General features: G+C 32.1%; 2 protein-coding genes across 3 annotated transcripts; one reads left to right on the plus strand and one right to left on the minus strand.

The window, feature by feature from the left end:
* The first annotated feature begins 51 nt into the window (after window positions 1–51).
* Window positions 52–27,967, plus strand: puf (ubiquitinyl hydrolase 1 puf). 2 transcript variants are annotated; one of them, XM_065516259.1, is made up of 25 exons: window positions 52–504; window positions 1,878–3,050; window positions 3,114–3,819; window positions 4,561–5,605; window positions 5,904–6,325; window positions 6,393–6,854; window positions 6,940–7,212; window positions 7,276–7,435; window positions 8,528–11,393; window positions 11,451–11,526; window positions 11,594–11,777; window positions 11,849–12,462; window positions 12,581–12,704; window positions 12,811–12,998; window positions 16,105–16,375; window positions 16,441–16,623; window positions 16,699–17,098; window positions 17,273–17,378; window positions 17,444–17,615; window positions 17,697–17,887; window positions 17,969–18,321; window positions 19,723–20,707; window positions 20,780–20,906; window positions 21,054–21,267; window positions 23,010–27,967. In XM_065516259.1, exons 1-25 carry the CDS (start codon window positions 462–464, stop codon window positions 24,158–24,160), a joined length of 12,489 nt encoding a protein of 4,162 aa, XP_065372331.1. In that variant the 5' UTR covers window positions 52–461; the 3' UTR covers window positions 24,161–27,967. The 2 variants fall into 2 exon arrangements, with proteins under 2 accessions (XP_065372331.1, XP_065372332.1); XM_065516260.1 differs by having other exon boundaries at window positions 20,780–20,903.
* Window positions 13,957–14,465, minus strand: LOC135962948 (GATA zinc finger domain-containing protein 18-like). The gene is made up of 2 exons (XM_065514779.1): window positions 14,238–14,465; window positions 13,957–14,181 (listed from the first exon to the last, which is right to left on the minus strand). The coding sequence occupies exons 1-2, from the start codon at window positions 14,457–14,459 to the stop codon at window positions 14,014–14,016; spliced, it is 390 nt and encodes a 129-aa protein (XP_065370851.1). The 5' UTR covers window positions 14,460–14,465; the 3' UTR covers window positions 13,957–14,013.
* Window positions 27,968–27,997: the final 30 nt, after the last annotated feature.

Here is a 27,997-nt window from a genome sequence, read left to right on the forward strand (position 1 = left end):
ATACTAAGTACTAAATACTTTTACACCACTATTGCACTGTTTGTTAGAAGAAAAAATCTGTGTGAGAGAATAAAATTTTTGCAAAAATATATACATCTAGGAAAATAGTGAATGAATTTCTTGAAATTTGTATGAAACAAAAAATATAAAGCACATGGATGCAGAATTTATAAAAATCTAAAAAGGTTTTTTCCTAAAAACCTCTAAAAATTCGAATGGAAAAAGAGAAAAAAACCTATATGCAGTTAGCGACGAAGAAGTATAGAAGACAGCGAGACGACATAGACAACGACGACAGCAGCGAAGTAGAAAAGAAGACGAGACCAGAAACGCCAAAAAGGCTCCAAACGAAAATCCAACAAAAAACTAAACGGAGCTCCAAATTGGCATACTAAAAAAAAGCAGCTGTTTAGTAAAAGGATTTTGCAAAAACACAAAAAACTTATACTTAAACAAGAAACATGTGTGATATTTGTTCAGATTTTCAACAATTATTGGAGTCGTGTAAGTATTAAATGTTGTTGACTGACTTGACTGGCTGACTGAATGATAGTAGTTTGTTGCATGAATGGTTGGTTGATTGTTTGATGATGAACTAGCTACAATTGTGTGTACAATTATTGGCGTTGTGTTGTTAAGTGGGCGGTATAGAAAAAAAGAGAGGGGTTTCGATTTTTTGTTACTTGCTTCATAATGTATTCTAAAAAATGCCGGTGATATTAAACAATTTTAAAAATTTGAATTTTTAAGAAAAGTTTTAAAATATAAACATTGATGATTTTTACAGAATTTATGAGGATTTTTACTTCTTTACGTATTGTAAGTACTAAACAAATGTATTAAGATTTAGTTATTAGGTATTTAGATTGTTAAATAAAATGTTTAAAAGCCGAATTAATTGGTTCATATCTTTGTTTTGTTCCCAAATATTTCCATTATAACAATGTCCTTCATAGGTATTTACATACATATATAGATTTAAATCGATAATTATGATATAAATCATTTATTTTAACAAAATTATTGCAAAATCATGCAGATGATGTCTAAAATTAGTTTCGAATTCATTTAAGTTTGGAGTTTGTCAAAAAACTGCTTCGCTGAATAAATATATTTATATATGGAGGAACTATGTATTTTCGATATCTTCTATCATAAATTTTCATGAATGAGTTTATGATGGCAAAATATTCTGCAAACAAGCCAATATCTGTAGTAGAAATTTCAAAGAAAAATATTTTTTTTGCAATTTTATTAACATTTTTGTAAAATCTTTATCATAAATAAAAATAGGTATATTTCTGAATGCAAAACCCCTCTATATTTTTGATAATTACTTCTTAATTCCATTATTTTTTCTAATTTAAAATTTTCAAATAAAAAAAAACTTTCTTACTAATTTTAATCATCCAAATAAAAATTAAGGTTACATTTATATCTTCCCAGTGGTTGCTTTAAATGTAAAATAATTTTTGATAATTATTTTCGTTGGCTTTACTATTCAAATTAAACCAAATAAAAGAACGAATTTACAAGATTTAAATAGCATTCTAACCATTTTTTCTACATTTATTTGAAAAAGACCAAAACCATTAAAGCTTAATTAAACAAAACTATGTTAATTATTTTTAATAATAATTATTTGCTGTTTATATTACATAAATACCTTTTGAATTGTTGTATCCATTAAATAATATTAATAAAATATCCTAGAATTGACCGCAGTCACAAATGAATTCCAAATTAAAATATAATTCTTATAATGCGCAAATTTTAAAATGAAATATTTGCTCTCCTGAAATCTTGTATTTTGTAATATAGAGAAGCAACAAAAGTTTATATGATATTAAAATTTATAATTATTTATTTTGATTTAGATGAGGCCCGTATTATCAATCAGGATGCCAAACATGCGATTCTTTATAAAAGTGAAATTGAAACAGCATTTGGCTACATACAAGCCTGGCCTCAAAGGCAGTGTATGTGTCTGTACCGAGATGTTAAGAATTTTGAGCGCTTTAATTTAGTCATACAATCAATGATCTATTTGGCTGTTCATCATTTGAAACACATAAAAAGACTTATAGAGGATTATAAAAAAATTACAGCTAGCGCCGCACAAGTTGTGGCCCAAGCTCAAGGTCCTACACAAACTGAAAAATCCGAAGATATAGAATCCGCTACAGCTTCAACTGCACCAACGTCCTCCAAAGATAAAGAGAACAACAATAAAACTGAATCGCAGGAAACGGATATAGATAAAAGTAAGACAAAAGAGGATGTAAAATCACAAAAACCTATTGATAAAGCCAATAGTAGTTTATCATCGCCGGGTGATGATAATGCCAATAATAATGCCACAACAATATCTCTAACGGCATCACCATCGTGTGCATCTTCGGTACAGAGTTCACAAGGTTCCTGTGCAGCATCGACATCATCTTCTTCATTAGCGACATCATCATCATCGTCGTCCTCATCAACATCACAACATACGGAAGAACCTTGGATACTGCCAGAAGTTGAAAAACTTTTGTTACTCGTATCCAAAGTATTTTTGCTTAACTTTCCATTGTATATAGCCTATAAACATGGTACTCATGCACGCTTGGACGATATCTCCGCCGAGGAAGCACAACATTTGGCAATATTTTGTGACCTTCACGACAATGAAATACCGGTGTATTTGCTGAGAAATACTAGCTTGTTTTGTAATTCGAACGGCTTTGCTGCCATGATGTTGTGTTTTGATCAGGCCGATTTACCAGTGACCACAGCTCACGCTATAACCGCAACTGTCTCGAATATAAAATTATGGTTACATTACGGCTGTATTGTACAATTATTTGTACCATTACGCAGTAAAATACTGCAATACATGTGTAAATTATCCGATCAAAATCTAAGAACTGCTGCCACACGAGCAATGGCTGATTTTGTGTGGTCCGCAGTACGAGATCCCCTAGATGCCTCGGTAAGCTTTGATGTGGAAGGTTTGGCTTTGGCATTTAAATATTTTACATCGACTACACTGACTATGAGATTGGCTGGTAAGTTTGTGGCTTTTTAATTTAAGATGAAAAACAATCACTTAAATATATAACATATTTTAGGCATTACACAAATTAATGCTCATATTAATATATTTGGCGAAATTGAATCTGTGGTGGGTGAAGTCGAAATTGTGGCCAATAAAATCGGCGATTGGCTGACGGAAAATCAAATAATACAACATTTGTTTGGTCCCAATCTTCATGTTGAAGTTCTGAAACAAGCTCATGTTGTTTTAAATTTTCTTGCTGTCGAAAATCAAATTACCGAAGAACACATAAAATTAATTTGGCAAGCTACACAACAACTAAAACACTGCTCCAAAACCATATTTGACATCTTGCCATCGTTGGTTAAGAACTTGGCTCCGAAACCAGCCATGTATTTGTATACTCTTTTATGTCGTATGGACCCGAAAGAACATACCGAACAGAGTATTTATATAGCTTCGGCTTTGACCAAACTTATATGGTCACGCGATAAAACCAGGTCACAAATGAGTTTGGAGAACGAGATAATGGCAGCTACTAGTTCCGATAGTGGCAGCATGGATGGCAGTAATTCCGATGAGGGTAATGGTGATGACAGCAGTTTGGCTAGTGCTCGCAAAAGTCCCATAGATATTGAAAATGTTTGTTCGTCCGATACTGGGGTAACGCCATGCAAACAGGCGAGACGCAGGCGTCATGTTTGTGATCCCACAGAAGAGAAAGGAAAACAAATATCGGAGGAGGAAATTAATATAATTAATTCGAAAGTCGATATGAAGTAAGTTGTGGATCATTTAATAATAATACTAATAGTAATAAGTATGAATGATATAGTCGGCTGTAATTTTTTATTTTTTTATTTATTTATTCATTTATGTAATATCAAGCCTTATTTATTTTATTATTTTTTTAGTTTTTTTAATTTTTTTTAAATTTTTAATTTTATTAGTGAGATTGTGATATTTAAAAGTGAAATTTCTAGTGATATTAGTTAAAAGGTTTAATGAATTTATTGTTTGGTAGATTTTGTTACCAAATATATGGTATATCGACTACCTCTCGAAAAATACAAAAATCTGCAAATTGAAACATAATTTATTAAATAATTTTTTTTTTATTAAAATGGATTAATGTAGCTATCAACTGGGAGTTGACTTTTTGATGTTTTTTTCATGTTTTTTTTTATGATTTGTGACGCGACATATTTTTCCGTCATGTTTGTATTACTGATTAGTCAAGTAAAAAGATAACTCAGATAATATATAAATTATAAGAGATATTTACTGTTATATAAAATGCCATGATCTTGATTTATGGCAGATACACACTTACGATAGCGAAGGAGACACACTTTGAATATCAAAATAAAATATTTAGTGTGTTTCTTTATTTTCTGTCAGGGTGGTGCTTTCTTTGTGAAATTCTCATATGTATCTGCCAGTAACTGACCGATTTATTTAATTTTTAATAGCAAAATTATTTATTTTAACACTTAAATTAATTGTGCCCTCAATTACAGAATGAAAAATCATCGTATAGTCAACATAATCGACAATTCAAGCAGTGAGGATGATATACAAAAAGGTGCCGTTAACATACAAATGCATCGCAAGAAATCTCGTAAGCGACGCAAGAATAACAACAATCTACCGTTGACACGTTTAGCTTACGAAATTGTCGAAGCCATTTGTGATGGAGGAGAAGATGATGCTACTAGTGATGATGCAGACGATGCCGATGATGGTGACGGTGAATGTGAAATGTTGAATGATAGCGACGAATGCAGTGATCCCGGCCAGGTGCCAAGTGCCGTGCTAAAACATTTACAAGGTGAAGGTCCCTACATCCGAGCTATAGCCGAAACACACATTAGTGAACTTTTAAGCGGTGCTGAAAATGAGGGCAGCTATTCGTCGCCCTTGAGTAATAAATCGGAGAATTTGGATGGTTTCGAAGTGGAGGATATTTGTGAAGATGAAATTGCTCAACTTGTGAATGCGCATAGTCAGCGTGGCAAACCGACTCCAGCTATTTCTTCGTACGTCTGTATCAATAACCAGCTTGTCGAATACACTCCCGATATGAGTGGCGTCGTTAATCTAAATCAGCATCACAATCAAGAAATAGCTTCTCTGGTTAATGTGCACAATCAGCGTGTCACACAAAACACCATGCCACCAGCTTTTGCAGCTGCTGCTGCGGCTATGGCTGCTGCTCATACCGCTATGTCTATGCAAAAAACTGAGGCTAATGTGGCAGCAGCTGCTGCTGCATTGGCCGCTGCTGCTGTAGCTACCGATAATGCTCAACAAACGTTGGTAGATTATCAAGGACGTTTCGTTGAAGCTAAAGTTAAACAACACTTGTTGGATTTCCAGGAACGTGCAAATACATTGGCAGCAAAAGCCCTGGCGGCTGGAATAATAGACATTAGTGGTGTTGCTATCAAGGAGAGTAATAAAAGTGTATCTTCGACATCGCCGCAACAGCCAACATTTAAAATTAACGATGTTTGTCAGCCGGGAAATACTCTATTGTGGGACTTGTTACAGGACGATAAAATTGTAAGTAAAAAAGTAGTTTTTGTATGCTTTTTTAACCAAAGCATTTTGCAAGTTCAGAAATATTATCTAAAAGACTTGTAAAGTAATTTTTTTTACAAATGAATGTTGCATTGTTACATGGTATCCTTTTTTAAAAAGTCTAAAGAAAATATGAGCAAAATTGGATATTGTTTGGAGGTAGCACTAATTCACTTATGCGTTTATTTTTGGCATAAAGATGTACTTTTATTCTGTTAAATTAAATTCATGTAATTTTGTGGTACTAAATTTACTTACGATTTGTTCGCTTTGTTTTTAGACCCAACTTGGAGAATCTCTAGCTATGGAGGCAGAAAAGGCCTTGGCGACACTTTTATGTTTCAGTAACGATCGTCAGTTACGTACGAAATTCATTGAAGGATGTTTGCAAAATTTGGCAAATAATAAAAGTGTTATCGTGTCATTACGTTTATTGCCAAAATTGTTTGCATCTTTTCAACAATTTCGACCATCCGATACGCATCAAGTTACTATGTGGGCTGAGCGCCAGCAACGCATGATGTTTCATTTCTTTAACAATATAAAATATTACGCCAAACGTCACATGGAGATACTGGCGGGCAAGGGAAATGAATATCAACAAACTGACTTATCTTTGTATTCACACAAGACCCAGGTATCGGTGCGTTTACAGTTTTTATCTTCCATATTTTCGTTAATGGGTTCGCCGAAAAACTTTCGGTTAGTATAACTTGGTTGTCGTTTTAATATGTATGTAATTTTTTTATAAATGTTGGTATGATTTCAGTTTAAGCTTAGAACAAGTAGATTCCTTGTGGGAATGGTTGGCCCACGATCCCGAATGTGCCGATTGTTATTTCTCTTGGCTGCAATTACAGGCCAAGGGTGGCGAACAGCATGCTTTGGGCTTGGAAGCTTTGCAACATTTATATTTGAAGAAATTACCTGAATTACGTCCCGAAGAATTCTCAATGGTTGGCTTGGGTCTATTTCAGCAGCTGTGCAGTTTGGCCCGCATGGCTATAGCACATTATGAAAAACAAACAGATTCCATATCGACAAATTCGTCCAATATAGTGGGCATGTTTCATTTGTGGAAGATAGCTTTAAGAGCCCACAACACTGAGGTATCATTGGCCGCCATACAATACATAAATATGTATTATATGGGTCAACAATTGCGTTTGGAAAAAGAGTTTGTATCACAGTGCATGGAAAATCTTGTGCAGGCTGCAAATGCTCTGGAATGGTAAAGATTTAACAAAACATACTTTAACCGAATAATTAAAAGGCAGTTTAAGTACTACAATAAATTTTATTGTTTATGCTTTTAGCAACAACGAAGATGATAATGCTTTAATGTGTGTCCAACGTGGCTTAATGCTCTTAAATACACATTTGGAAACTTTTCGCCGTCGCTATGCTTTTCACTTGAGACGCTGGGCTATTGAAGGCCAAGGCATTGGCTCTCACAGTAATTTAAAGAATGAAGGCTCTGGTCCTGCCATACGCATTATTTTACAACCAGCTGGTCTGTCGGAAAAATCTATTTTACACATGCATGCATGTGATTTAATAGCAGATTTAAAAGCCGAAATTTCTAAATGGTAAGACTGATCACTGAACATAAGATTTTGTGCATAAAAGTTAAAAATGAACGCATATTTCAGGTGGGAGAACTTACAAGGTACTTCAAATTCGGGAGTATCAGCTCCAGTTTTGGGTCTTTTATTAAGTGAGGGTCCTTTGCGCATAATAACACAGGGCCAGGAATTGACTTCGGAATATGATGAAAGAAGTTTGGGTGATGCTGGTTTTAAAGATAATCAGGTATTTGAATAATAAAGAAAATAATATTTAAATTGTGTATATGATTTCCTACTCCCATATATACGTTATATTTATTGTGAAGACATCACAAACAAATTGGCCTTGGGTCTTTCGATTTTGGTCATGTTCGTTAAATAGATACTATTTAGAGTCATTTGGTCATTTCCATTTATATTTTTTTTTATAATTTGGAAGAACTCGCGATTTTATCAGCGATTGATTAACTCTATCGGCAAAGAGTTCCAAATTTTTGATACTCGAATTTGAAATGATTTCTGGAAGCAATCTGGCGGGAGAAATGAAATTTGTCAAAAATGTAAACCGGGTAACCACTTACAATTGATTTGTAAAAAAACAATAATTTTCTATTATCAAATGATGACCCAAGAAAATTATATGTCCTGTATTTTCAAACCAAAAATGTAACGTAAAATTCTGTTGAAAATTTCAATATATTTACTAAGCAACTGGGCTCCTTCCTGTACTAGAAAATATTTAGTACAATATGGGGCATTAATACAGCCGAAGTAACTCGTTTTCTTATAGAACAAGGTAAGTGAATATTTAATTAATACAATCTCTTTAAGAGGAATAATATTTGGGAAGATTCTATTTTTTTTTTAAAATTTATGAAGTTTAAAAAATTCCCAGTTTTGAAATTGGTGTGATTTTTTGAAAAATTTTAGATTTTTTTTTATTTTTCGATTATTGAAAACTCATCTTGACTACTTGTGACTTTTTCATTTCTATTTCTCTCAACCAATAACCTAAAATCAGTCTGTGATATATGACAAACATTGGTTGAAATAAAAGTGGACCAGTTATTTTTGATCTCTGGTTTAAAGTGTCTCTTGTATAAAATACTCGTAAATAGAATCCGACTACCAGATAACGGCTTGTGTATATTTGATGTAGTCTATGAATGAATATTAAAATGACCAAAGGGTCAGTCTTCACTTAATATGATCAAAATCGGAAGACCCAAGGTTAAAAACATGAGTTTTTTCATGATATAGGAGTAGGACAGGCTAACATAGTACTATTTATTACTGTAATGTTATATAAAATTGTTATTATTTTTATTACTTAAAGATCGTTTACGTTTCCTTGGGTGGTCGTGGCGCGCGTCGTAAAGAAACGAATGTTGATCATCCCTCGATGCAACCGCCACCGCCTAAAGAATGTTTACCCACAGTATTATTGCTGCAACCAAAGTATTTTGAGAAACTTTTTTGCCTCATGCAAACTTTGGGCGACATGAAACCACAACCCAATAATTTGCAACTACACACCAAGGCTCAACTATTGTCGCGTAGAGTGTGGGATATTTTAGCCATTCTGCCTACAAATCCCATGATTTTGGATGCATTCAAATGCCTAACTAATGACTTGACTATAAGTGAACAGCTGGATACGGAAGAGGCAAAGATAAACAAACATAAAGAGATTAAACAGAAACTGTGTGAATTGTTAGATCCCACAAATTTACAGAAATTCATGTATTCTTTGCACATAGTAGAGAGCCTAGCATTGAATAGTGTTTTCCAGCAACGAGGAACACCCTGTTGCAGTGGATCCAATGGTAATGTAATGGCCATGGAACAACAACAACAGAGCAGAGGATCATCTGTGGCGAAAAATAAAAAAAGTGGTGGCAGTGGCGGCAGTGGTGGAGGAAGTGGCTCAGGTTCTGGTAGTGGTAGCGGTGGTGGTGGTTGTGGCAGCAGTACTGTGTGTAGTGGCAGTAGAAGACGCAGTAGTGTAGATTCATCTTTTAAAGATGAAAACAAAAAATCTGCTAATAATGTTAGTGAACATCATAAGGAAAAGGACTCTTTTGATTCATTAACACCAAAAGAATTGAATTCTTCTATGGCTTCGGTAAACAGCTCAGAATGTGATCATCCGCTTAGTGATCATGTATCTGGTGGCATAAATGACAAAGAAAACAATCCCGTCAAGGTGGCTAAAAAACATAAAAAGTCTGAATGCAGCAATGTGTCATCACATTCCTCGGTAACACAAATGGATTTGTTTAACACTTCTATATTCGATACAAAATGGAGCGAAACGTTCATTAAGTGTGGTGGTCTCAAACATCTCTACGATATATTCATATCGGGTAAGTTGCAGCAAAGTTCTTACCCCAAAGAGTTGCTCAACGAATGGCGTCACGACTGCTTGGCCAGTCTCTTGCGCATTCTTTGGCTTTTGGGTTTCGAAGAGGACTTTCATGAAGATATGTTGGTGTCCATATCAAAGCCTAAAGATTTTATGCTGGAAATGATGTCTGTGGATCCCTGTTTGAAACGTTTATCAGCCATATTAAATGATGAGGCCTATTCGAATTACTTAGCCACTACCTCCGCTTATCAATATCATCACTTGAGGACAGGATTTTGGGGACGGGCCCAGGTTGTACAATTCGCCATGAATATAATGGTTAGTTTTGTGCACGCCTCTTCGGATGCCCGTTGTTCTTTGTGGGCCCATCCAGAATATTGTAACTGGGTACAGAAATTCATCTTAGAGGATCCTGAACCGGCTGTAAGACGTGAAATATGTGCTGGCTTATATCGAATCTGTTTGGGTAACTCACAATCATATCAGCTGTTATTGGCTCCACTGTTGAGAAAGTTGATTTCATTCTTGTCTGTGGCTGAGAAAATGACTTCATACAGTCATCATAATCCCTACATGCTCAGCGATGATGGAAAAGAACCCTATGGACCAGCTTGTCGCGATTACTTTTGGCTTTTGGCTAGACTAGTGGATACATTGTCCCCAGAAATGGTGAAGACCTCTCTGGAGTCGTCTTCATTTAATGAAGAGGCCATAGACATTGAGAAGCTTTGTCAGTCGGTGGCCCAAAGTATACTAACCAGAGACTTTTATGAGACCCGCTATGGCATGCAAGATGACGGCTTAGTTGGTTTAATTAATCTCATGTCGAATTTAGTAAAATATGATCCCACATTTAAATTCAGCACGAAAGTTTTACAGTTTATAGAACAAATCTTTGAGTTTTTATTCGATATGCCCTCACCTCATAATCGACAGAAACCAAAATGCAAATCGGCCACCTCAAGAGCCGCAGCTTATGATCTACTAGTGGAATTGTGTAAAAATTGCCCCAAGAATTATATATTCCTGCACAGCAAACTACTGGCCCAGCATACGCCTGGACCTAAGCCTCCCTATCCCTGGGATTACTGGCCCAGAGATGAGGGACGTTCGGAATGTGGTTATGTGGGTCTAACGAATTTAGGTGCCACTTGTTACATGGCCTCATGCATACAGCATCTTTACATGATGCCTCAAGCTAGAGCTGCCGTCTTGCGTATACCACCCAATAAAGCTCAGAAACATGCTCCCACTCTGTTGGAACTACAACGAATGTTTGCTTATCTTTTGGAATCCGAACGTAAAGCCTACAATCCTCGTTCATTCTGCAGAGTCTATCAAATGGATCATCAGCCTTTGAATACTGGCGAACAAAAGGACATGGCTGAATTTTTTATTGATCTCGTTTCGAAATTGGAAGAAATGACTCCAGATCTTAAAGATTTAGTTAAACGTTTATTCTGTGGCACTCTAAGCAACAATGTGGTCTCACTTGACTGTGGTCATGTTTCGCGCACGGCAGAGGAATTCTATACAGTTCGTTGTCAAGTCGCGGACATGCGCAATTTACAAGAGTCTTTGGATGAAGTAACCGTAAAAGACACTCTGGAGGGTGATAACATGTACACATGCTCACAATGCGGCAAAAAGGTTAGAGCAGAAAAGAGAGCTTGTTTCAAAAAGTTACCTCAGATTTTATGTTTCAACACAATGCGTTACACATTCAATATGGTAACTATGCTCAAGGAGAAAGTAAACACTCACTTTTCATTTCCCATGCGTTTAAACATGTCCGATTATGTGGAAAAGACCCTAATGCCACATCAATACAAAGGTAAGTTGAGCTGTTGGCACAACAATTCAATTAAAATGATTGAAAATACATTTTCAGAAGATCGTGAGAAACGAAGAATGGAACGTGATAATGATGCTGACGATTTGGAAGATGATTTAGAAGAGTGCTTGGAGTAAGTATAAAATTCATAGTTTGGAAATTGTAAAATTTAAAATAAAATCCATGATTTCTTATTGCAGATATGAATTGGTGGGTGTGACAGTTCACACTGGCACGGCGGATGGTGGACACTATTACAGTTTCATAAAAGAGCGTAACAAATCAGCCATGCAGCATGACAGATGGTTTTTATTCAACGATGCCGAGGTAAAACCCTTCGATCCTTCACAAATAGCGGCCGAATGTTTTGGGGGTGAAATGACGGTACGAGCTACTAATAATATAATCTGGAATGAGTTTATATTAATTTTAAAATTTTATTGAAATAATTTTAGAGTAAAACTTATGATTCTGTGACCGAAAAATACTTGGACTTTAGTTTTGAAAAAACTAATTCGGCTTATATGCTATTCTACGAACGACGTTTGCCAGAACATTTAAAGGAAAAACATGCTCATCTTTTAGCCTCACCCACCAGCATCAACACTACTATAACAAAACCATCTATGCCAGAAGAACAAGAACCAAATATTACAGTTACTGAGGCAATGGATGTCCAAAAGGAATCAAATAGTGAACTTAATTCGAAAATGGAAGTAGATGAAGAAGATGATCATGCAAATAAAATAAATGCAGCCAATTGTGATAATAAAACAAATGAAAATGAAACTGAGAAGGAGGACGATAAGAAAATGGAAGTGGAAGTGGAAAAAGAAAAAGAAAAGCCTACTGTAAAAGAAGACGATAAAGCAAATAAAAAAGAAAGAGAACCAGAAACAGAAACACCTTCAACTTCGTCAGGATCTTCACCCACATCCCTGACTACACCAGCTAGACAGACTGAAAACCCTTGGAGACCACAATTGAGTAAAGAATTGGAGGATTGGATATGGCAGGATAATAGACAATTTTTACAAGATCGAAATATATTCGAACACACTTATTTCAAGTAAGTAATTTTTATTTGTTTTAATTTAAATGAAATAAACAAATATATGTATTATCTGTTCACAAATTAGCTGCTCTGTCTTCATTTAGTTATTTGAATTTTTTTTATAATCTTTCAGTTTTATGTGGCAAATTTGTGGTCATATACCACAAACCTTAATCGCACAACAGGACGTTACTTGTATGGCAGCCAAACTATCGGTTTCATTTTTCATTGAAACATTTATACATGCCAAAGAAAAGGTAAGTTTCGTTTAATTTTTAGGTCCTGTAAATAACGCGTAAAATATGAGTAGTGTGGAGAAGCAGCATTTATTTCTATGTACATACATTTCCTTTTCTGTTTTAGCCTACTATGGTTCCATGGGTGGAATTGTTAACGAAACAATTTAATGCCAGCCAGGAGGCTTGTGAATGGTTTCTCACACACATGTCTATCGAACCTTGGTGGCCGGTCCAAGTTTTAATACAATGTCCAAATCAAATGGTTCGTCAAATGTTTCAACGTTTAGTGATTCATGTTATACAGAGACTACGGTAAGTGTTTTTAATTATTTGTTTTTATGTTATGACCTTGGAGATTGATTTAAAAATTCAATGTTTTCACACTTGTGTAAATAATTAATCAGATACATATTTGTAGGTAGTTTCACTTATTAAACAATGAAACAAATAATAACGTATTTGATTCATAGAGTTCCCAGGGAGTATCAAACAACCGTGCTATAGTTAGTTGGCAAAACATTTTCTAAGGTAGTTCAAACGTGAGACGGTATGATAATGATAACAACATTCCTCGTTCGTCCGATTGCTATTTATACTGATGGTTAAAGATTCTTAAACAAACAATTAATACATTCTCAATATATTTTTTCCAGAATTCAAAAGAAAATCATTATTTTAATGGATTTAGGAAATTGGAAAGTTAAATATTCCGTTTTTACATACCCTTCACACATGAGTGTCAAGTGCGTACATGATTTTCTCATTCCGATTGTAATTAAAATATATTCTGGATCATTAAAGAATTCATGCCCGTAACATAAAAAACATGATTGATACATCAATGGTTCTGTTGCTATTTAAAATCGAATAAATCGGCCCATTAATGGCTGATATATAAACAAAAAACACAAGTACTTCGATTTTGTTTACCTATTTTTAATCAAATATTTTCACCATTTTTTTTGTTAACAAAAAATGTTTTTTTGGAACAGATTGAAATTGTGTATTGGAGCTGAAAAATACATTTTGATTCTATATTTTTCCTGTCGTATTTCTACCTCAACTAAATGTTTTTGTCTCATAACCATCCTTTTTTGATGCTTCAATTTTATTGTGAAAAAAGTGAAATTTGGGATTTTTGTTTCCTTAACAATAAGGATACAGATTAGTTCTCTTATAATAAGTTAGTTTTAAAAATATTTTCTAACAATTTTTTCGAATCACTTTTCTTTCAACAGAGAGCAACAGACAGAAGGTCATTATTTTCAGTAATATTTTATTTTAAAATAATTTAAATTTAATAATTCAGTTGAATTCAGTTCAAAATTTAATCAATCGAAGGATTTTCATTATTATCTACAATTTCCACAGATGGTTTTAATGTGGTAGATGATGTGGTGATGGTTGTAGTAGATGTAGTGGAGGTAGCCGCACTAGATTTCTTATGATTACTTCCAGAGACCGCACTATTCATGCCCAACATACTATTAATATTCTGAAATTAAAAAAAGTTAAAAAACTTAGTTTGCAAGAGAAATTTTGTCGTTTTACATTTGTTATATTTTCCATTATTTGTATGAACCGCTGTGAACTGTTATTTATAAAAGATTTTATTTGAGTACAAAAGGACGTTGTCTGTTCCTGACTTAGCCAATTGTTATAAAGCGATGCAATATCACCATTATTGTTTTCATTGTTATTATTACTGTTTGGAAAACTTAAAGTTTTAGTGGTAATTGTTGCCAGTAGCAATATAAGTAAGAAAAGCTTCATTTTTTATTATATTACTTTACTGTATAATAGTTAATATAGTACTGTTCAATGCTATTTTCAATGAAAAATATTTTAATAGTTAAAGTAGTTATTTATTTATTTTGTGGTAAAGAAAACATTTGTTTAAATAAGCGGTATAAAGTTTTTAAATGTAAACAAATGTTTTTATATAGTAGATTTCCAGCTACAAATATATTTTGTTATATTAATTAGTAATATTATTACAATCTTTGAACTTTATAAAATCCGCAGATTACTTTTTACTTGGAACTATTCATCCAGTAAAAACTAGTGCCCCTTCTAATTTGTGTACATTGATCAAAAGGACTACTGGGTTCAACAATATGACATTATATTTAAGAAAACTATAGCAAAAACTAGCAAGGAATAGAATATGATAGAATAGATAGGATTAGAATAGGATTACTAAACCAAAAATTTGAGGGGAATTCCCGAGAAATTTTTGTCTGATATTAGCAACAGAAAATGAGTTGACATAGAAGAATTTCGATTTAAAAAACTTATTTTTTCTCAACCTAACTATGTTTCAGCCACACCAAGTCATTTAATTAGCAATAAATAGTATGTATTGTATGACAAAAACATAAGAAAAAAAATAGTTTAATTACCTAATACAAATTAAAATGTTTAGTTCTTAAAGGAATTATTACGATGCTTACATTAAAACTTCTAAAAGTATTCATATTGGGTGAAAATAATCACAAAAATACTGGTTTAAATTTGTTAATATACATTTGTCCAATTTACAATCGATGTCGTAGCGTTGTATGTCATAAATATTTTTCAAATATAATTTTTTTTAATATTTAGCGAAAAAAAACTATTGGTGAAAAAAAAATTCGGGTTAAAAAATATTTTTTCCGGTCTTATATACGTCGTTGCAAAGGTCTTTGAAATATCTATCATATTCCCTATATTAATGACTAGGTTGTCCTGGTTTTTTCCTTATATTCAGCCATTTGTGAACCGTTTTTCTCGATTTTAAATAGCAACCGAGCCGGAAGAATTCCGGAGATATTGATGTATGAATCGTGTAACATATTTGGGGGCTTTGGAAAGTTGATTTCAACAGACAGACGGATAGACAGAGGGACATGGCTTAATCGACTCCGCTATCTATAAGGATCCAGAATATATATACTTTATAGAGTCGGAATGACAAACTTATACATATATACATTTCTCACGAAGCTGAAGGATATAAAAATTACCACATACAAACATACAACGCTACGATTCCGATTGTGAATTGGACAATTCTGATTTGAAAACGAAAAAAATTAGATTTTTTTTTTAAATTTTAACTTAGTCGGACGTTTTAAATATTTTAATAATAGTACATACATTATTGAATTTTGTCCAATTATTTTAAATATTTTACATGTTTATGGCATAATTTAGTATTAAAAAAAACGAGAATTCCCGGGATTGAGCAGATGTTTTTTATTATATCCCAGGAATGGAAAAGGACCGGGAAATTAGGAGCCCTGAATATATCCTTAAACTGTTTCAATTATTATAATTTAATTTTAATTTGATTTATTTATATTTATTAATATTCGGTAACCTAGCCTCTTTGCCATAATCGTAATCATTTTTAATTGATTTCCTTATATTTTTCCAGTTCATCACATTCGCACTTGTATTTGAAAACCGAAACCGATAATGATGGTAAAGAGATTATTGGTAATGCCTCTTGTGTTACTCGATTTATAAGTTCCTTAATACTACTAATGGAACATGGTGCTAAGGCTCACTTGAGGCATTTATCAGAATTTTTCGGTTTACTCTTTGAGTTCTCACGCATGGGAGATGAAGAGACGGTGTTTTTGCTGCGCATAGGTGTTATTAAAAGTGTGGCCGATTTCTATTTGGGCAATAAGACACATGATAATGTAAGGGACCACTATATATTAACAAAAATATTACTTTAAAATTAATTTTTTTTTTTCATAAATAGCTTGAAGTTGGTTCTGATAACGATGACAACTCTTCAGATGAGGCTTTATCGGTAGATAAAACCAGGCCAGCATCTTTGGATAAAATGATTGCTTTGGTAGCCAGTTTAGTGGAAAGATCAAGAGGTCAAGACTTAAGATTGAAATTATCCACCAAGGACTATAATGCTATAGCAGGCGGAAAAGTATAAATTTCTTTAATCATATTCTGGAGAATTCAAATTTAATTATGTATTTATATTATTATAAAAATGTTCCAGGGCTTTCCATTTCTATATCAACAAATCAAGGATAATATTAATCCCCATCAAACCAAACACTTGATTCACGCTCTCTGCCGTTGGGATGAACGTTTAGCTAATCAAATTATAACCATGTTATTTGCTTCCGTTACCAAGCATACAGAATTGTGTGGACCCTTCTTTAAATTGCTAACATTGCTAACCGAAACTCAAGGTGGTCCTTCAGGCTTACCCTGTTTTTCACAATTAGTATTGCAGCGTGTTTGGGATGCGGCGGAATACTGCCCTCAATCTGCTTTAGATTGGTTGGCTTTTCAAGCTCCCAAAAATAAAATAGCTCATGCATGGATCTTGCAATCGGCTGATACTTGGGTGGAACAATATTTATTAGCTCATCATAATTCAAGAGTTCGTAATGGTAAGTTAAGAGTTTATTCCATCCAGACTAAAATCAATTTCTATTAATGTTTTAAAATATAATTTGCTGGATTGGTAGCACAATTAAAAATCAAAATTTACTTTTAAAATTCTATAAATTACATCTAAATAAAAATAAATTATATGTGAAATTGATATTTTTTCAAATTTATAGCTGCCGCATATTTATTGGTTTCTTTGGTACCCTCTCAGCCATTTAGAGCCAATTTCCGTACACATTCTTTGCATAAATTATCCTCTAATTCATCTTATGTTTTCCGGTAAGTGTTATGCAGTGTACATATATAAAATAAAATACAATTGACAAAATTTGTTTAATTTTCAGTGAACTTAGTAATGATGCACAAATTATATTACACTCTATTATTAATCTTTTGCTGCGTTTATTACGTGCTGCTCGAGCCTATGCCGATATTGGTGTACATGGCACAACAAAGCTAACATCATATTTTAGCCTTTTGGGCTATTGCATGGTTTCTAAAACTGAAAAAGTTATGGTAAGTTTTAATTTTTCATAGTCATATAAAAGTCCTCAGTTACAAAACTATTAATAATATGACAAAAACTTAACATATTAGATGGGACCGTATATGCGTGCTTTATGGGATCTGTTTCATCCTCGGCTATCAGAGCCTAGTGTACCGGCTCATCATAATAAACATGCATTATTAGCATTTTGGCATCATACCATTGTTGATTGTCCAGAGAATGCATTAATAGTTGCCAACTGTCCAGAAATAACAAGAAATATAGCATTTAATTATATATTGTAGGTTTTCTAAGCTAATAATTTTCAAGTGTTGTTGTAATTACTAAATTCTTTCTTTTTTACAAAACAAAATTATCTTAGGGCTGACCATGATGATTCGGAAATAGTGGCTTATAATCGTGCCATGTTACCCGCCTATTATGGTTTATTACGTTTGTGTTGCGAACAGAGTCGTAGTTTAACACGCCAATTAGCTGCTCACCAAAATCTCCAGTGGGCCTTTAAGAATATCACACCACATCCCACACAATACGCTGTCGCTGTTGATGAATTATTTAAATTAATGACTTTGTTTGCCACACGCCATCCCGATGCTAGTGATCAAGAGAAACATGAAGTCACCACATTCCGTCGTACAACATTGTCGGCCTATTTAACGGGTCTGGATGCGAGAGTATCATGGGGTACATTGATAAATGCTTTTAGAATATTGGGTAAGTTGTTTAAAACGTTAAGTCCATTTTCATAACATTTATTTTTATACCCTTCACCATGAGTTCGTTATTCCGTTTGTTATTTCTACATTTTTCATTTGCGACTCCACAAAGTATATATATTCTGGATCGTTATAGATAGCGAAGTCCATTTGGCATGTCCGTCTGTATGTTGAAATCAACTCTCAGTAGTCCCCAAACAACTTAAATACATGATTCATATATCAATATTGTTAGGCATCACTATGAAATACGACGCTGCATGCATCTTTATTCTTTTTATGTACAATTCTTGTAACCGTTTTTACAGTTAGTTTTAACAAGCCAACGTAGGCACACCTCAAGAAATGAAATTAAAGTTTATGTTTTATTATTAATTAACCAAGAGTCTTTTATTCAACGTAAAAGTGCAACAAATATATTTTATTTAAAATCGACCCACAAATGGCAACCACGATTTTTGACCTATATTCTATCTATAGCTGGGTTGCTAATTCATTAATATAGATAATATGGGTATTTAATAATATATATTTCAAAAACGTATGTAAGGCCAAAATAAGTCGGATCAACAATGTTTCAAAATCGGGAAAAATATTGTTTACCACGAATTTTTTTTCCCCAAACAATTTTTTTTGTTATAAAATTTTTTTCAATAATAAATTTAAATTTTTTTTTAATTTAAAAAAAAATTAAAGAAATTTTGAAAAAAAAATGTTTTTGGCTTACAATTAAAATTTTTTTTAAATTTTGAAATAAAAAATAATTTTGTTTACTTAAAAATATTTTAAAGTATAATTTGGTGAAGGCTATAAGATTCGGCACAGCCAAATACGCTCTCTTACTTGTATATGACTAAAATATATATAAAAGTAGGAATGAACTGTTTCTTGGTAAATAATCTGGTGTTGAGTTAAAATTAGATTTTTTGGTGAAAATTGAGATTCGAAGAAAGGCTAATTTGGATTATTTTGGTAACGGTATTTTAGCACTAACGGTAATTGCAGGTTATATCAGTACCGTAGCTTTGTAATGTATTTGAATTAAAGGAAACTTGAATGATTCAATAAAGAATGAATTCTTAAAGGAATGAAGTCAATACGTTTTCCAGTACTAAGTAATTAAGATAACGAATTAATTTGTGCTTAATGCATTAATGGAATTGTTAATTTGATTTTTAAAATTGAATAAAGAATTAATTCATTCGAATCTTTGTCTATAAGGCTCCAAAACTGACCATTTATTATAAAAACTAGTAAATTTGTAATATTCTACAAAACAAATTAACTAATGAGAATAAAAATTGTTTACACCCTAATTTTTTTGTATCATTTAATAGTTTAGTGTTGTTATTTCGTATTTTTGTTACAAATATTTTTTCTCATTTATCTTTTCCTTCAGTTGACAACGATGAAGATCGTCTTCTTGTTATTTACAACGGTGGCATTGAAATGTGCTTTGAAGCTTTGCACACACTACATTCCATGCATCATGAAGCCACTGCCTGTCACGTTTCGGGTGATTTACAGGAATTGCTTAGCGAAATGGTCTTACTATTAAGTACTTTACGTTTAAGTACACGTTTAGATAGTCCAACTAACAAGAAACAGCAGCAGCAATTGGAACAACAGGTACAACAATTGCAACAGCAACATCAGCAACTATTGCAAAAGCAACAGGAGCAATTGAAACAGCAGCAGCAATCTCCACAAACGCCACAACAGACAGCACAACAGCAGAAAGAGAAACAACTGCAACAACAAATGCAACATATACAATTGCAACAAATGCAACAGCAATTGCAACAACAACATTTCCTAAGGCAGCATCAACAACAAACTGCCTTGCTTAAAGGTTTACCGGACGCTGTCAAACGATTGGCCACCTTCTTGAACACTTACAACCCACCTGAAATATGTAGACTTTCTCTGGAGGTACTTAAAGAACTAGTACGTAATCCCAATTTAGATGTAACCACCATTTTGGCACCCATCTTAATCAATTGCCACTTGTCGGTGGCTAATGCTCCCACGGCTATAGGAGCCCTAGGCTCATACTTTCCTCGTAGAGGTAAAACCACTTGGCCAACGATAACGAAAAATATGCCCAGACCGCCCAGGCCCATGGTACAAATGTGTATACCGCATAGTGAGTTTTTGGAAGTTCAACGTGGCGTAGATCCAGAATACGATGCTCAAATTGATGCCTTCTATAGACCCTATCATGACTTTTTGGATGTTATGATGCGCATGGCCGTAAATACCAATCAATTGAATGATACCTTAGTGAAGTTATCATGTTTGGTAGCCATAGAAGCGGCTCCCTTGCATTTCAATTTATTCCCAAAGTTTTGGGTGGGCATTTATAATAATAAAAGTACCAACAAGTAAGTTTAACAACGCTCTTTTACTTAGTTAAATTAAATTAAACTGAAATGTTTTATTATTCTGTTTTAAAGGTATGCTGAATTATTGATAAACAATCAATATTTAGTTGAATACATCCATATTATATTACGCGGCTGTAGAGTTTCCCTAAGTGATCAATTTATAAGAGCATTTTTGGAAATATATTATCCTAAGGTGGTGAGCTAAATCATTTTTCTTTTTTAATTTTCTATGTTTTTATATTTGCGTAAGATCTACATATTCCTCAATTTTAATTACATATGTATATACAAATTAATGAATACAAAAACATTGTAACTTTATTTTGCATTTTTTGTTTATTAGATTTCATCACAATTGCCCATAGCTCGTTTGTTGTATTCCATAAGTTATTCTATGCATTCGAAGGAGGATCTAGATGATTTGTGTGGTGATTTATTTGCCATACGTGTAGTTGCTCAATGCACTGGTATACCTACATCAGTGCGCAAACAGTTAAGAGGATCTCTGAAAGCTTTGCTCTATAAAAGTGCACGTTATCAAGAAATCGCTGAAAATGGTAAGAATATAATTTTTTCGCCACATGAGATGTCACCAAATAATTATATTTATGCTACAAATGCATAAATGTATTATTATATACATATACCTCAGTAAAAAAATTATATGTGCAAAATTTCTTTTTGTCCTCAGAAGTGAAAACTAGTGATAATTTAATTTTGACTGTGATCAATTTTTTTGTTTTTTTGTACACACTCTTTGTTATGTACTTACATGATCTTTGGACTTTATTTGTGATACCGTTATCTGAGATTACCACTTTAAGTTAAAATTTTAATAGAAAATAATTATATGTGCATAGTCAATCATTCTCGTTCTTTAGCTTAAAGAGTAAATATATCAATTCTTAATTTGTGTTTGATATATATAATTTTATATCGACGGTGAGTAAGTATTATTTTTTTATTAAAATCTGAAGTTATCTGTTATCTACAATTTTTTTACGTTCAAAATGCCACGTGGTTGTGAACTTTCCGATGAGGAGCGTGGAAAAATTGAAGGCATGAGACATGCAGGTATGCGAATATGTGACATTGCAGCTGCAACAAATCGTCATCGCAATACGATCTCAAATTTTTTAAAAGACCCAAGAAACTACGGCTCCATAAAGCGCAGTGGACGAATCCCTACCGTGAACCAAAGGACAAAGAGACGTATTCGACATTTAGCTGCCGAAGAAAATATGAGCTGCCGTCAAATAAAAGTGGAATTAGATTTAAATGTCACGAGACAGCGTATCCAGCAACTAATAAAGGCAGATTTAGGTCTTCGGTATGAAAATAAGATTCCAAAACCAAGACTTACCCAACGTTATAAAAATGCCCGGATTGCATTTGTTGAAAAATATAAATTTTGGGAGGAGGAATTTGAAAATGTAATATTTAGCGACGAGAAAAAGTTTAATTTGGACGGACCTGATGGTCTCCATAAGTATTGGAGAGATCTGCGTCATCCTCGAAAAATGTGCTACAATCGAAACCACGGTGGTGGGAGTCTAATGGTTTGGGCTGCATTCGGAGCTCTTGGAAAGTCCCAAATATGCTTTGTACCAACAAGAATGAACTCAGAGAAATACATTGAATTGTTGGAAAACAATTTAATTGATTTTGCAGCTGAATTATACGGTGATAATTGGACTTTTCAACAGGACAACGCTCCAATACATGTCGCTCGACACACAAAAAGTTTTTTTGAAAGCCATAATATACCATTATTGGATTGGCCAGCACTAAGTCCAGACTTAAACCCAATAGAGGATCTATGGGGGATACTTTCCGCTAAAATATTTTCAAAATCAAAACAGTACATGACACTAAAGGAGTTAAAAGAATCAATAATGACAGAGTGGGAAAAAATTGATGTATCAACGTTAAAAAATCTGGCCAATTCCATGCCACGCAGGTTACAGCAGGTCATCATAAATAAAGGAAACACAATATCTTATTAATATCATAATTTAAATTTTTTAGAATAATAATTAATAATAGATTTTGTTTTTGCACATATAATTATTTACTATGGAGTAATAAGAAAAAAGTATTTTTTGTTCATGAATTATGAAGTTGAAAGATTTTTTTTTTTAGTTTTTTTAAGTGTATATATATACAAAATAAAATTTAAAATAAACATTAAAAAAAAGTTTGTTTTCTTAGCAGTAGCGCAGAATAATACCATGCACATATAATTTTTTTACTGAGGTATATTTAGTTAATCTATCTTTAATTCCACTTTATTTCACAGAACTATTTCCAAACAAAAAAATTAAATTAGACCACAACGAATCTAAAGAAAAGTCTGATAATTCAGCATCCAAGGATGACAGTACGGTAGCAACAAATCAATCACAAAAAGAGATCGTCTTAGAACGTTCCGATGAAGCCATGGATACAACGAACAATGATGACAACATAGACAACAATAAGAAACACAATAACGAAGAACAAACTGCCCCTCCAGCGCCAGACCTTAAAGCAGTAGTAGAACAGAAAGAAGACAAAACTGCAGACATGGAAGAAGCCAATGCCACACAAGAAGATGAAGAAATGAAAAATGCTTCCGATAAATTAGAAGACTCAAAAGAAACGGAAAATGAATGTGGTAAGTTAGAAATTAAGGACGAACCTACAAAAATAGAGGCTATAAAATCACCTGCTAAAGATATAAAAGATGTAAATAAAGAAGAATCGCCCTCCACATCTGCGGCTGCAGCAGCTGCAATGGCAGCCGCCAACGCAACCACAGCAGCAACCTTAACTGCAACCACCACCTGTGCAACACCGAAGAATATAAATAAGAAAACTGCCGAAGATCGTTTGTTGGAAGAGCATGACAAACGTATAAAACTCTTAATGACCATGGAAACGTACATTAAAAGCATTTTGATACTAATGCAAAAAGACGAAAGTAATTCCCCAAATGCCACAACCAGCAGCACACAGCCCATCATGGATGATACCATGGAGAGTGAACAAAATACCACCCCAGTACCAGAGAGTAGCGATGAAGGTGGTTGTGGTGGCAATAACACTTCACAAGGCAGTGCCTTTAATATAAGTTGTTCATCACCCGATCTACAAAAACAGCAGCAGCAAGATTCACAGAAAAACGAATTGCCAGCAAATGCTTGTAATGATGTAGATGATGTACCCTCCTCCTCTTCTACAACGCAAACGGCAATTACCTTGTCTAAAGATAGCGCAACAGTAGCAGCATCAGCTGAAGGCTGTGCAGAAAAAACAAATGTTGATGGTGCGAAATGCGATAACCCAGCAACCCAAACGCAAAAAGCTAATAGTGATGATATTATTACTAATACTACAACTGCTACTACTACTTCAACTGCTACTAATATGGCCTCCACGTCCACGGCTGCAAATACGCCGCAAATTTAGTTATCGTTTAATGATTTGTTAAATATATTATTTTTTGGCAAAATGCTAGATTAGCAGTGCTAAGCACACTTTAATTATTTATAATGATAATTACACATAGTTTTAAGTTTTTACTTTTTTTTTTATTTTAAGTTTACATGATTTCAACTATTTTCTCCCCACTCCTGTCTTGGGTTTATCTTTTCCTATTTTATTTGTTTATCTTATTTTAGTTTTTCTTTTAAGCTTTAAGCCCCGGTCTCTTTTAATTAAGCTTCCTTGTACATGCAAATGATTTAAGGAACACGATTAAGATATTTATTATGTTTAATCACTGCTAAACGTTGATTATATAAAAAATGTATTTTAAAAGACTTTTTAAAAAATATGTTCTTTACTTTATACTATAATATACTGTAAATTTTAAATTTGAAAAAGTAATAAACAGGAAACGAATTTGAATTGAGTTGTGATAAGAAATCAAATCTTTCTTATTAAAATGTTCTAAGAGTTCAACATAGAATTGAGCATAAGACCAATTTTAGTGACATTTTATTGAGCAGTCTCTCGAAAATGTTTAAGAATAAATATATTTAAATAAATAAACTATCGAAATAAAGACAAGTTCTGTAAATAATAAAAAATGAACCGTTACTTGTTCTAATTCCATAAAAGTCCTGTGTAATAGAAACTTAGTATCCGTAATAGAAACAGTAATCGTGATTTTGTTGCTTATATCTCAGCCATTTATAGACCGATTATGCTGATTTTCAATACCAAAATTCTAATGAGCCTGCCACCTGGCGCCGTAAAACGTATTTTAACCACTATATTTGAACAGACGGACATCGTTATATCGACATTCCTACATTTAAGGATCCTGAATGTATAACAAGGGACTATATTAAAAACCATCATCATATTTCAGCTCTTCTATTCTTGTAAATTATTCCAATTATTTGTAGGTTATAAGAGTTCCAGTTCAACATGACATGAATACGGTTTAAATTTCAATACGAAAATCAAAATTTAGTGCATCCATTTGGAATATATAATAACAGATACCTTAAGATCTTTCTTAACATAAGGATTTATATATAAACATAAAATGGGCGATATCTCGAAAACGCTTAAATCAATTTAAAATATATTTTTTTCGATTCTTGATAAACAAGTCCAAATTAGTAATAAAACATATTTTGCAAGTGGATATTATACAAAATTGAATTTAATAGTTACTATTCAAACATTTTTTGAATAATTATAAAAAATTCAATAATATTGCAAAAAGTATGTTTATTTATTTGATGTCAGCCTATTTACTGAATATATTGCCATCAAAAACTGATTTTCAAGAAAATCTAAAATAGAGGGTATTTGAATATAGTCCTTCGATATTACAAACAGAATGACATACTCATATAGAACATTACTAATCATGGCGAATTACTAATCATTTGCTGCAACAACATCATAACTCAAAATCCGGGTGTTTTGAACTGAACAATACAAAATATTAGCCGTTATTTAGTCTTTCATATAGTTATCGGTTTAAAAAAATATATAGTTAGTAGCTTTTATTAACCATATAAGGCCCTTAAGGGCTCGGTTGTAAATGTAAATGAAGAATTAATAAAAAAAGTCTATTTTTTTGTATGAGAGTGTTTTTTTTTGTAAACGTCAAAATAAAAATTCATATTTTCTGGTACATATATTTGACAAGTAAAAAATTGGGTTAAATACAGATTAGAAAGATATTAGTATATACTATTTAAATCAGATTTTATTTCTGAAATCGCATGATTTGATGAAAATTGATTTAAGAAATAGTAAAATGTCATAAAACATTCAAAGTCGTTTTTCTCGAAACGACTTTTTTTTGCACATAAATTATAAATAAATTAAATTTTTAGCTTCGTGTGGTACGGTACAATACGTCAGAGTAACTAATAGCGTTTTTCTTTTTAAAAATTATCACAGGTTATCAATCGTAAAATGTTGCCATCACATTATCAAAATCATACATTTTGTTTGATCGCCATTCAAAATATATGACAATATTCTCACCCTGTGTGATCGAGCAAGTTCAGTGTACAATTTTTAAAATTTGTTTACATTTTTCTTAAAAAGAACTGACTTCTGTAAAGCTACACAGACAGATGTATTACAGACATTGATTTACAGAATAACCCCCTCTTAATTAAAAATTATGCGAAGGCAACAATTAAACTCAATAAATAATTAACATGATTATTTTTATATTCTTTTTAATTAAACAAAAAACGATGCTTTAACAAATTATGTACGTCTGTTCTTATTTTCTTTTTTTTTTTGTTGATTATTAGTTGAAAATTCTTCTAGCTTATTTTATTTCATAACTACTGACATCTTACATCAATGTTTGCTCTATTGAATATAAAAATATGCATAAAGTCTGTATATTAGAAACCATGATTGTTAATATGTAGTTCTATCTTGTATCTACTTTTCCTATTTTTAACACTTATTGTTAAAACTTTACTGTATTTATATATTTTTTTAATTATTAATAGATTTTATTATTTAATTTTGTTTTTTATTTTCCAATTATTTATTGTGTAAATGAAAGAATTTTTGACCTAAGGTCAGGATTTATGCAACTCAAAAACTAAGTTGAAGTTCAGAAAATGAAATTTATATAAAAAAAATAAAGATAAAGATTTGCGCATATTGAAATGTAACATTAAAAAGATCATTTTTTATAAATGAATAAAGCAACCCAAGGTTGTTTTTTTTTATCATATACACAAACACACATTAAAATATATATATTTTTCAAAAAATTAAGAGAAGAACCGAAATTCTACGGAAATAGTGTTTGGTTTTTTCTTATTGTTTAAAATTATTCAAATTATTACATACAAACATATATTATATTAATAATATAATTAAGAATTTTATATATATATATAAAAAAAAACATAAAAATACTTGAAATAAAATTGAGAAAATAAATATTTTTTAAGCGAAAATAAATAGAAAATCAACATAAAATAAATAAATAACTTAATTATTACCTACTAAAAAATTATAAACAAAAACTAAAATATTTTAAAAATGTTTGAAAATTAGGCTAAAAAACAAAACCCTTCCCCTTAAATAAACTAATAAAAACTTTCTAAATGTAATAACTAAATTAAACATTATTACATTAACAAAACAACATAAATAATTATTACTCTCTAACTCTGCACCCCATTTCATTCATTAAAATCGAAAAACAAAAAATAAAAATAAAAAATATAAACTAAACACACATTTCTTACAACAAACAATAAACACGAATACTTTCTTTGTAGTTAAAAAATAATATGGAAATTATAACGAATCTATTAAAGTGAAAGGTGAAAAATGAAAATAAATAAAAAATTATCACTCTTAAATGCTTTCTGAAAACATTTAAGCTGTTTACAAACTGAAAACAAAGGAAAGGAAGATAAAGATGCTATTGTTTAAAACATGTTTAATTATTATTTTGTATGATTTTTAATTGTTTTTTTTTTTTTAATAAATTATAAAAATTCATTTAAATATTTGTTCATTACGAGACTTAAAGAAAATGATAATGCAACCAACGAGTTATCATTTGTTCATATTTATGACGGCATGTTTTTATTATAAAACATTTAAAATAGTTTTTAGATATTTTTTTTATTATTATTATTATTATTGATTTCATTTTTTAAATATATTTATAAGAGTAATTAATGAATGCATAATTATCACATTATTTACATTTATATTTTTTAATAAATTAATTTTGAATATATATATATATATATAAATAAACATGTGTTTTATTAGTGGGTTTGAAAATAT

The sequence above is a fragment of the Calliphora vicina genome, chromosome 1, assembly GCF_958450345.1.
Source record: "Calliphora vicina chromosome 1, idCalVici1.1, whole genome shotgun sequence".
Taxonomy (NCBI): Eukaryota; Metazoa; Arthropoda; class Insecta; order Diptera; family Calliphoridae; genus Calliphora; species Calliphora vicina.